We start from the raw sequence: 12,572 nt of genomic DNA on the forward strand, positions 1-12,572 counted from the left end.
TTTATGACCTTTGGAGGAGTGAAACTAACACAGTTTGGATGACTCGTGAAGTTCTACTCAATTCCTGATTCCACAAGGAAGCACAGGTTATTTCAGGTGGCAGATTCCCATTCCAGTGCTTGGGTAATGATAAGCGGACTCTACCTTAAGTACTAGTTTTGCCAAAATATAATAGCAAGTGAACAAGTAAATTCTTTGTATCTCAATTCTGCTAATGAGAAATTATAATGCTGCCTTAAATAAACCAGGCTGGGTTACAACTGGCAATAAAATATCAAATACACATTAAAAAAAACTACTAGGTGTAAACTGTGGGTGGACACACGGTGTCTGTAAAAGAATGATAAACAGATGACTGATGGCAAAACTAAATATCATGTTTATTGTTATGAAAGCCTCAACTTTTACTTGAATTCTATTTGCCTATTTTAAATGTCTGCAATTATAAATCAGTGTGCCCTTAAGTGTGGTACATATACCATTGGTGGCAATGAGATGCTTTTAGGTGGTATACAAATACTTTTCAATTAAGTAATTTTTAAGATGCATTCTATAAAAACACTACTTTTTCCATTTACAGAGATACAAAGAAGTCTTCTAAAATAAAGTTACTAAGTAAAAACAAGTGAGCAAAACAATCTATGGTATTAGAAGTCAAATATGGGCAAAACAATCTATGGTATTAGAAGTCAAAAGAGTGATTACCTCTGGGGAGGAAAGAGGCAGAGAGGGAGTTCTAGGTTACCAGCAGTACTTTTTTATCTGAGTGATGATTATACAGGTGTACTCTGATAATTTATGAAGCTGAACAATTATGGGTTCCTGCATGTCTTTGTACATTATGTTACAGTTTAATAAAAAGTCTGCTCTAAAAGTGAGTGATTTAAAGAAAAATATTTAAAAAATAATGGTACACGTATATGGAAAAATTCATGAAGATGATACATATAGGACTCATGTTTGGGAAACACTGGTATAAGTAACACAACATAAAATGAGTTCAACCGTATTTTTGTACCTTTATAGGGTTATGATGTCAACTTTTACACTGTTAGTTTCATATTCCTGAAGTGAGGTTGTGAGTCGTACCTCGAAGCTAGGTGGACAATGGGTGGCCCACGGGTTCTCGCTCTTCATCACTGCTCTATACGACATCACTGTCTGGACCTGTTCAGTTTGAGGCCAATATCACAGATTTGCTCTCTACATAAACCAGCTTGTTTTTAAAAGGAAAAACCTCTGTTTCACTGTTAGACTGCGGGTATAGCCATATCACAAACACAGGCTATCAGTCACAAAAAGGACAATGTGAAGGAACGGTTCAGCACAGACAAACCACCTACTGCTGGAGCTGTAACTTCAACTGTACCCAGATGGTGGGTTAGCAATATTCTCCTTGCAGTGATAAAGAGCTACTAGAGGATATGCGCTTCCTATGAAACTGTTAAATAATTTTAACTCCTCTGTTTAAGAAATGGAAATACTCTATAAGACTAGTACATGTCCACTGCAAAAAAATTCAGATGAAAGTCAAAGGAGAAAGTAAAAATCACCCATAATCTCATCTCCTAGACATACATTAACATTTTTATGTCAATCTTTCTACACCTATCTCTCAGCACACACATTTATTTAACAACGTGGAATCATACTATACATACTATGTAACTTGCTTTTTGATCTTTACAATATAGGTGGACATTCTTCTATGCCAATTATAATGTAGATCTAAATTTCTTAATGTAGATGGTATCCTATACTCTAATGAGTGCACAGTATCCTACTGTATGTCCATGATTTACCCTATGCCCTACTGCTTGACATTTAGGTTTTTTTGCAATAAATATATTACAAGTATGTATATGCATATGAAATAAGTATCTGTGTAAAGGTATATCACTGCCTTACAACAGAATTAAGGTAACAACTCGTGATATGATGACAAGAATTCACAATACTTTACTTCAGTCATCAACACATTTAAAAAAAAATCATCAAAAATAATTATTTAAAAGTTATCTCACCCGTAAAGAGATGAGGAAATTTAATAGGCAATATCACAGCCTCTTTCAGTGCTTCTTTGGCTCCTTCGAGACCGGCAACATCGCTCCATTTCACATTTGGTCGCTCTATAACAATGGCGCCTACAAAAAATTAGGTCATCTTTAAAGAGGAGTATTCCATCAAAGTTAGAAGACAACATGAAATAATGATGAAATACAGAAATGCATTATAACTTTGTCTGGAAAAGTGCTATGTATTAAAAACATTTCTGGAAGTGCGTGATGAGCACGAAGTTGTTAGGGAGCAGTGAGGGGGAGTCGGGACCTGGGGTGGGGAGCCAGGTAACCTGCGGTAAAGTCACTTAACTTTCCTATCTCCACTTGCTCATGGTGAAGTAAAAACAATACCATCTGCCCAAACTACTTAGACAGGTTAGTATAAAGATCAAATGATGTAATGAACAGGAAAAGCACCAAACATTACAAAAACTAGTTGTAATGTTTGAGTACGCTGATTCTGGAATATCTCCTATTTCTCCTTTTAACTAAAAGAAACGGTGATCTAATGCTCTCCTTAACTACAGAAAGAAAATATACTTAACGACTTTAACTGAAGATAGACAGGCAGATGGATGGATGGACAGATAGAGGGAGAGGGGAAGGGAGGGGCGAGGAAGTGACGGGGATGATGGAGAGGAGAAGGTGTACTCTTACAGACTTGCAATACTTTCCCAAGATTTGCCAAATTTTCTATTCGGTTTCTAAATAGACCTATTTACAATTTTTGTACATTAACGAAGTCATTCAAATGATTTAGTTTTGGGACACAATATATTCAAAAGCCATAGCAAACTGTTGCAGTAAGAAGTAAAAATCAGTAAGAGTCCACAAAGATCTCTCTTACTATAGTGTGCTGGCAAAACTTTCCAGATCTTTCATCAAAATCTTTCCCAATTTTCAGTATACAGAAATTGCTCAACTACAAACTACAAAGTAGCCTGTTCAAAGGTGATGTGTAATTGTTTTAAGTATAATATCACCACTCACACAATCTACTATTATCTATGATATTACTTTTATGGGTATTTTTTTTGTTTTGAAAGATCATCTGTTATTCTAAGAATGCTATACTCTGCAACTTACTTCCCTAAATTATGAAAATCATTAGTTATACATTAAAATGAAATGAGGGACTTCCCTGGTGGCGCAATGGTTAAGAATCCACCTGCCAATGCAGGGGACACGGGTTCGAGCCCTGGTCCGGAAAGATCCCACATGCCGCGGAGCAACTAAGCCCGTGTGCCACAAACTACTGAGCCTGCGCTCTTGAGCCCGCGAGCCACAACTACTGAGCCCACGAGCCACAACTACTGAGCCCGCACACCTAGAGCCCGTGCTCTGGAACAGAAGAAGCCACCGCAATGAGAAGCCCGCACACAGCAAGGAAGAGTAGACCCCGCTCGCCACAACTAGAGAAGGCCCGCGCACAGCAACAAAGACCCAACACAGACGAAAATAAATAAGTTTATGAAAAAAAAATGAAATGAAACCATAAACACTTTTAGCATTCTAAAAGTTCAGATTAAGTATAAATTAAGAAAAAAAGCTAATTCACTTTTTCTTTTCTATGTCCCATACAGATTAGTAACCCTACATGAGAAAAATATTACATCATCTGATAGGATTTTGTGTCAGTTAAACAAAAGTAAATTTATATATAAGCATTATCTGGTCAACTAAAATTTTGTTATGAATTTTCTAAATGTGTCACAATTTATCTTCATATTTAACTAATACTTTTCTCTTTAAAAGTTTAAGCTGGGTGACTTTGGAATGTTCAGTGATAAAAGACTATTTAGACAAAAGTAGTATCAATTATTAGACATTGATTGATTTTTAAAATTAAAAAGAGATTATTAGAAAATAAAAGCCAAATAATTTGATAATTCCCAATTGTATAAATTTATCCATTTTTTGATTATACTATTATGTTATTTAACCTCAAAGTCACTGAATATCAAAATTAACAGAAAATTCAAATCATGAACTTTACTTTTAATAATAAAATATTACACTTAATGTCATAACCTAAAACAGAAGTAAAAAGATTTGGAAAATTGTTTCAGGAAAAATGAGGAAAGATTCAAAAAAGGATATTATATGATGAAATCCATCAGCAAACCATAAAACTAAAAGATGGAGAAAAAGGACTCTCAGATACAAAAGGCTAGGACTCCTTCACATTCCATTTCATCCTGAAATTCCAAATAAATTTCCTCATTTAAATGTTTTAAGCATCTGTATTTTTATACATCCCTGGGCCTTATCAGCACTCACAGGAAATATAAAAAAAAATTCCTTATTAAAAATTGTACCTTTTTGAAGATTAAAGATACAATCCAATTTTTACTTCAGTGGGGCAGAACCAGAAAGAGGAGGAACAAAACCAAAAGAACAGATGGAAAAAGCTTTTTGCCTTACAAGTAAAATAAAGCCACTTGGCATGGACCACTGGGTTGCCCAAAAATACTTACTGAGGATGAAGCATGACCACACTGCTCGAGGCAGTGGAAACTCAGTTACTGCCCTTGGACTACACCCACCATTGATGCTGGCGTGGAAAAATACCCTCGTTAACTGTAGTGTTTTCAAAATACTATCCTTATAGTATTACCCTATACATCCCAGAGGGGTCGGTAAGACAAATATTACCAAAATGGAGATTAGAATAGCAAGATTAAAGGTCTGGCCAAGCTAGGTAAGTTCACCAATCACTAACTAAGGCTGAGCCTATATAATGGATATCTTTCCCAGATATGTGTTCTATTCAGCAGGATTCAAATGAATAAAACACATGTTACCAATGACTGAGCATAAAATTCAACTTGAAAAATCATTAGATAACATATCAAAGAACAATCAGGTCTCAGTAACTAAAGAAGCCAGCAATTAAATAGATGCCTTTTTAGATACACAGAGCTACTATTTATTGAGTCCCTAGTACTGTCAGATGTAATATTAGGCAGTTTTTACATTGTCATTAACCTTTTAATTGCCCTGAAAGTATTCTTAACTTCCATTTTAGAGTTGGGTCTCAGACTCTGAGAGGTTAGGGAACTTGCCCAAGACTAAACAGATTTAAGCAGCAGATCCCAGAGCAGAATCCAGATGTGAATGGAGCTACAATCTATGCCCTCTGGATCATGCCACTTCACTACAGTAGAGGAGAAAGGGCTTTTTATAGGTGTGGAAGGTAAAAAACTGACAGCGGAAAGAGGGAAATGTAAATGGGAATGCTGAAATAGGATAAAAAAGCAGATTAGAAAGAGCAGGTAGGAAACATGAAAAAAATAGCATCAATGAATAAGCTACAGCAACAGCAATAAAAGCCAAGTGTGAGTCCTAATGCATTCTGTTCCTCTGACAGGAAATTTCAATACCATCAGATTTTATAGTAAGCTAATAGTATAACTGCTACCCTCTCCAAAAGGGGGCAAATAAGACAAAATGAAAGAGAGTAAGCTTTTTAAGGAAGATATAAAATGAAACTATTTTTACTGCATGGAAAAAAACCAACCCATTAGAGACCCTATAGAGCAAATCTTATAAAAATGGTCTCAACAAAGCCAGCATGTGACCACTGGGAACCAAAGCCAGTTCTTGAACCTCATTTAAATACAGGTGGGAAAAAAAACCCAATTCAAATAGACAATTCACTATGAGCTTTTTAAAAATAAAATAGTAAATTTAAAAATGAAATCTAAAGCAACCTTGAAGTTGACTCTGTAGTTTCTTTTTTTCAGGATCATCAGATTCTCCTTCCCCATCACTGTCATTCCTAATAAAAAGAATTTAATATATTCAAATAATCACTCATTGCTATCAAAGTAAGGCAAAAAAATAAAGGAAAAGATTAACCTGAAATATCCGTAATTTAAGTGGCAAAATAAGACATTCATATTAAAAGTTAAGCTTATTTTATTACTTTTCAGAATATACTAAACAAAATAGTAAGCAGGCATATTACCCATCAAAATGGAATCATGAACAGGAAATGGACAAAACGACCAGAATGAAGTCAGGAACTAGCTCCTAATTCCCACGACATACCTATTTATGTACTGATATTAATTCATGAATGCATGACCCACACCTCATTCCACAAAAGATTTAAGATGAATTACAGGAGTGTTGTACACAATTAACAATAAAAAAAAATCAGGACCAGGCAAACTATATATTAGAACAAGAAGCCATAACTAGGAGGAAAAATATCCCCCAAAACATCAACTATTTAAGGTACAAAGGTGCATAACCCTTAGCCCAGGGGTTCCAAAGGATGGATGAAGCTTTTGATGAACATGAACCGACCCCAAAGAACAAGGAGATCAATGCACACATTTCATATCTAGGGATTTATTCTGAGGAAGCAATTTTAAATGAGTTCAAGGATTTGACTACAAGGAGAATCATGCCCACATTGTTTGCAATAGGGAAAAAATTAGAAATAATGTATATTCAATTATAAGGATTCGCATGTGACAGAATACACTGCAATCTTCAAGGCAAAAAATATGGCATTACATTATTTTTCACATATAAGACATAAAGGGGAATAAAAAGATCGACAGGTTTTATCTCAGAATGGGCTTGCTTGGTTATCACAGGATGGTGGGGTCTATGGGTAAGGTGGAGACTGCAAACTGATTCACCCTGACATTCACCCCAGCCTTCTTCTACTGCGCTTTCCTGTACAGTAAAGACTGTACTTGTTATAAAACTGCCCTCCCCAGGCTCCCCTGCAGCTGAGGCTCCACAGGAGACCAAAGTCCTGCTGGAAGGCAGAAGCAAGCAACTGAGGTAGGGGCTGCATGCGAGGAGACGCCTGCATGCGTCTGCTGAGGGCGCTGTGGCAGGGCCTACTGCTCACTCCCCGGCACCGGAATGCTGGGCAAGGGAGCTGGCAGCAGTGGGATCCCTGCTGGAACTACCCTGGCGGAGGGGGGCACTTCTCCTAGCCACCTGGAATCCAAACTTGACTCCCTGGCCCTCGAATTCTGTAAGGGAATGCACTACAGGGATCCCTGCTTTCCCAAAGTTTGCTTTATGCCACTTTGCTTTTACGAAAGACCTACATGAGTACCTGTTTTCAGTAACTGAACGATATCCAAAGACGATCATCGCTTTAATGAAAGCAAAAAACGAAAATAGCATTTAGCGTTTGTTTTGCAGTGAGCTCTTATGCGGCAGCAAGCACCCTGAGCAGTGAGAGGGGCCCCGCCAAGAGCCTGCCGAGAACCTCACTCCATCTCAGCACCAAGCTGCCACAGCTTTGAACTGTGTCTCTGAGCATCTGTGCTTGAGCTCCATTTATTTTTGTGCATCCATTAGCAAGAGGTAATTGCTTCTCTGCTTTACCCCATTTCAGCTTAAAGTGGGTCCCGCCATCCAACACAGAACTGGTATCCCCCTGCTAGGCAGACATCTTAGGAGGGACTCTACACGGTCTCCAAGCAAGACCAGGTGAGGCTCAACTCCCAGGGGAGAGGACGTTTCTGCGGGCCAGGGGGTCTCAGCGAGATCTGGGGGTCCAGGTACTTGAGGTCAACTGATCCTTCCCAGCAGCTTTCATTTCATTTTCATCTGGAGTCCCAGTCTTACAATACATGCCCTAACTTTCACATAAGAAACCCAGTGAGGTTCAACTGATTTTGAAATCCAATAAGCTATGAGATCAGCTGGGGTCTAATTTTTGTCACGCCAATGCTAGAGCTGTAAGATAAAATATTCTTAGGGTATCAACGGAACTCCCCGGTTCCCCGACCATGTCTTGAACAGAGAATATAAAACCTTGAGCTTATAAGTTTTTTCAAACTCTCCCATGTAATTTGAAGCAGGCTGTCAACTCTAGTTCTTAAAATGGCCTTTCGTAGTAGCCACAAAGCCCCCAAAGCACTGCCTTCAGGGCACTCCATGCCTGGTGACCACAGGGATTATCTAAGTTACTTGTACCACTGCTTACCATGAACTGTAAGTATTACATCCTATAATGCTAACCAGAATTTCCTGCCTTCATATCCATCGAGGCCAGATAACCCCACCCCAGAGTCTTGTTTTCTCAGAGTATGTAGTCACTTGGAACCACTTCTGGCACCAATCAATAGAATGATCAGAGGATCTGGGTAGAATATGTTCCCACTGTTCAGCACAGAGCCTGACATGCACACATTAGGTGCTGAATATATAAATTCTGCATCTGTAAGTGATATATCCCCCATCTAGGAAGACATTTCAAAAATGAGTTTTGATGTTTATAAATTATGCTGTGTCGCTCTCTTTACAATGATAAAGTAAAGCAAATCTGATGCAAATCCACATCAAAAAACTTATATATCCAAAATTTGTTTTACATTACCAGAGTTGTTTTTCATTTTGTCCGTGTGCTTAGTACTAAGTCAATACTACTAGTCAAAGATTCAATTCACAGATTACTCCTACAATTTTAAACTTCATTACATAATGGCCAGAGCGTAAAGAAGTGAGTAGCATTCCTACCAAATGTTTTTTCTACTACTACCAGGCAGTCAAGGAGAGCAATTTGAGGTATATCACCCCCGAAGCTTGGTAAACTAGGGGTCCACAAACTTTTTCCGTAAAGGACAAGACAGTAAATATTTTAGATTTTGTAGGCCATACGGTTCTTTGTCACAACTACTCAGCTTTGCTGGTACAGCACAAAAACAGCCACAGACAACAGGTAAGTGCAGGCATGAGGCTGTGTTCCAATAAAACTTTAGTTACAAAAGCAGGCAGCAGGTCAGATTTGGCCCATGAGTCACGGTTTGCCAACACCTAATTTAAACAAAAGAAATTTACTTCACAAATTAAATTAAATTTTATCCTGTAATTCGAAACAATACAATCTCACTCTAAAATACATACCCCTTCTCATCAGCTGGACTTGGCTGTCCCTCTTTCACTGGCTTCTGCGGTTTTTTCTCCTTCTTCTTCAGGTACTCCTTCAGTTTTTCTGCTCTATCAAGATACTCTGTACACTTTGCCCTGATGCTTTGCTTGGCTTTATCACCCTGTGCTTCATCTATTGAAGGGAAACGAGAGAGATTTTTCCTTTAGTATTCTTTACAGACAGGTCTAAAACCCCCAGACATACTTTTCCAACAAGGAAAATCTATTTTGGAGGAGAGAGAAAAGATCATCTCTAGCTCATCATAATCCATGATTATCAATCTTTTCTACTCCTTCCTCCAGCAGGGTTGGGGGCCAACAGTGAGTGTGAGTCAGAAAGAGTTCTGAGAAAGATACTAGGATATCTTAAGTTAATGTTAAATAATAATAAGAAATTATTTGATATTCTGTGGGCTTCATACTCTTCCCTTACATTCTGTGCAGACAGCTGAAAGCTGCTTATCTCATACAAAACCAATTATAAGACAAATATAAGTAAAGCAATATTAACCATTTCCATCAACGTCTACATAAGCTTTATTTCAGAGTATAAAAAGCGACAGAAATCCCATATATTATGAGTACCACCAGTACAGTAATTTTACTAAAGGCCCCTGTGAGAGCTGTTTGAAAAGGAGACTCCAGCAATGTACGCAGTGTATGGGATTAGCCCCACCTATCTTATATGTTATGATTCATTCTTATTTTCACTTTAATGTGACAGAAAAACCTCAAAATTAAATAGGGAAGCTCAAAAGAAAATCCTAAATTATCCAACCGCTAAAATTTTTATTTAAAAAAAAAAAACTAAGTTTGCCAGAAAGACACTTTTTCAATGTCTTATTTCACATACGGTTCAGCATTAGGTTTAAGATCCATGAAGGCAGGGGTCTTTATCCATTTCTTCCTCACTGCTGTATCTCAGTGCCTAGAACAGTAGCTGGCAGGTGGTAAACACTGAATACATATTTGGAAATACACAAAATGTCTCCCAAGCTATTTTTGTTTGTTTCTGTTTTGGCTGCACCGCACAGCATGTGGGAATCTTAGTTTCCCCACCAGGGATCGAACCCGCGCCCCCTGCAGTGGAAGCGTGGAGTCTTAACCACTGGACCGCCAGGAAAGTCCCCCAACCTATTCTTAAAACATCTATTTTCAAAGAGATGTTTAGAAAATGAGAAGGTCCAGATTACATAATCTGGGTACATAACCAGTAAAATGAAAACTTTTTCCCACTGACTATATGGCATTTTAATATGTTTAGGTGTACAAAGTAATAACTATGATAGCTGTGCACATTTGTTGGCTGAGAACTTAAAAACTACTAAGAAGCTAGTGGGACTTTTTTGCAAATTGATGGTTTATAATTTTCTGGCATTGTGCTTCCATTTTTATAAATGAAATAGAATAATCTTTTCTTTTAGTGTTTTTAAATAAAAAAACAAATGATGACCTTACATTTAACTACATGGAGAAAATACTGTACAGCGTGTTGGTAGAGTTGAAGGGCTTCCTCGTAGTTCCCAGCTTTGTCTTCCTGGGCTGCTTTGCTAGCAAGATCTATCGCTTTCTGTTTGAAGGGAGGCAAAACCATACCATCAAAATCAAAGCAAAGCATAAGTTTGAAATAAAGAATCACGTTGAACGTTTTCTTTAAAAATGAAAGCAACCTTAAAACAAATCTATCTTTTTTTCCTAAATCACAACTGCATTGTATTATAAATTATAATTATTTATAAAATGCAAAGTACATTTCTTCTATAGGTAAATGCTATCTGAACACCTCTTTATCTAGTACCAATCACTGAGATTCTCACATAATTTTTCACTCAACAAAAGTCAAGCTCAGGGCTAGTAAGGAATAATCAAGTAACATGAAAATTCAAGTTAAAAGCATTTATGGAAATTCTCAAAAATCAAATGTCTAAAGCATATGACAACAGTAAAATTTAAATGGGGTAAAACCCCTGCAGAAGCAATAGGGCAATGAAATCCCAAGAGTCTGAAAAATACCCAAATCTTTTTTTTTTTTTTTTTTTTTTTTGCGGTAGGCGGGCCTCTCACTGTTGTGGCCTCTCCCCTTGCGGAGCACAGGCTCCGGACGCGCAGGCTCAGCGGCCATGGCTCACGGGCCCAGCCGCTCCGCGGCATGTGGGATCTTCCCAGACCGGGGGCACGAACCCGTGTCCCCTGCATCGGCAGGCAGACTCTCAACCACTGCGCCACCAGGGAAGCCCTACCCAAATCTTTTAACTCAGTAATTAACTAAAAGGTTCACTGAGCAAAGACAAACCAGAGAGGTCTTTTGAAAAAAACAAAAACAAAACTTGAAAACTTAAATTTTAAACAGCAAAAAGATTCCACACAATATAAAAAGGAGAATTGTTAAATATTAAGCAATATTCATAATAATATGGAAAAATGAATGCAAGTTTTTAAAAAGCATTATACAATTTTTACATATAGCATGAGATCAAGTATTTGCAACAACAGCAAACTTTTAGAAAGCACAGAAGAAAGATGGGAAGGAAATTTCACAGAGCTTATCTTTGATAAGACTCAATTTTTTTCATTTCCTACTTCTTCGTATCTTCCAGAAATTCCATAATGAAATGGGCAGCTTTTGTAGTACTTTTTTTTTAAACTTTTTATTTTATATCGGAGTAGAGTTGATGAGCAATGCTGTGTTAGTTTCAGGCGTGCAGCAAAGTGATGCAGTTGTACATATACACGTATCTATGCTTTTTCAAGTTCTTTTCCCATTTACGTTGCTACATAATATTGAGCAGAGTTCACTGTGCTATACAGTAGGTCCTGGTTGGTTATCCATTTTATTTCACTTTATTAAAACTTATTTTATTTGTTTAATTTTGGCTGCGTTGGGTCTTTGTTGCCGCGTGTGGGCTTTCTCTAGTTGTGGCGAGCGGGGGCTGCTCTGCGTTGCGGTGCGTGGGCTTCTCACTGTGGTGTCTTCTCTTGTTGTGGAGCGCAGGCTCTAGGCTCGGAGGCTTCAGTAGTTGTGGTGCATGCGGGCTCAGTAGTTGTGGCATGCGGGCTTCAGTAGTTGTGGTGTGTGGGCTCAGTAGTTGTGGCTCACGGGCTCTAGAGCGCAGGCTCAGTAGTTGTGGCGCACGGGGCTTAGCGGCTCTGCAGCATGTGGGATCTTCCCGGACCAGGGCTGGAACCCACGTCCCCTGCACTGGCAGGCGGATTCTTAAGCACTGCACCACCAGGGAAGCCCAGATCCATTTTAAATACAGCAGTGTGGACATGTCATCCCAAACTTCCTAACTGTCCCTCCCCCACCCCCGCAACCATAAGTTCATTCTCTAAGCCTGTGAGTCTGTTTCTGTTTTGTAAGTTCAAAAGTTGTAAATAACTTAAAAACACACACACACAACTACCAGAAATAGATCCATACAGCTACCTCCAACTGAATTTTGACAAAGATATAGAAAGGCAAGTTAATGGCAGAAAGATAGGCTTTTAAAGAAATGGTTCCAGAGCAAATGAACATCCATAAGCCAAAAAAAAAGAGAGAGGGAGAACATCTCAAACTAAACCTTGTACTCTGTACAAAAATTAACTTGAAATGGATCATGG

The 12,572-nt window shown here is 38.1% G+C and overlaps 1 protein-coding gene across 1 annotated transcript in view; it reads right to left on the reverse strand.

Moving 5' to 3' along the window:
- The window catches only part of VPS4B (vacuolar protein sorting 4 homolog B), a 31,164-nt gene that overhangs the window by 9,265 nt on the left and 9,327 nt on the right, over positions 1–12,572 (reverse strand). Inside the window, exons 2-5 of the mRNA XM_081253141.1 lie at positions 10,428–10,539; positions 8,946–9,102; positions 5,774–5,841; positions 2,025–2,144 (exon numbers count right to left, since the gene is read on the reverse strand). Coding sequence (XP_081109267.1) covers positions 2,025–2,144; positions 5,774–5,841; positions 8,946–9,102; positions 10,428–10,539 — 457 coding nt within the window. The remainder of the gene's footprint in view (positions 1–2,024; positions 2,145–5,773; positions 5,842–8,945; positions 9,103–10,427; positions 10,540–12,572) is intronic.

This window comes from Mesoplodon bidens (assembly GCF_964165515.1).
Source record: "Mesoplodon bidens genome assembly, chromosome: 13".
In the NCBI taxonomy this organism is placed as follows: domain Eukaryota; kingdom Metazoa; phylum Chordata; class Mammalia; order Artiodactyla; family Ziphiidae; genus Mesoplodon; species Mesoplodon bidens.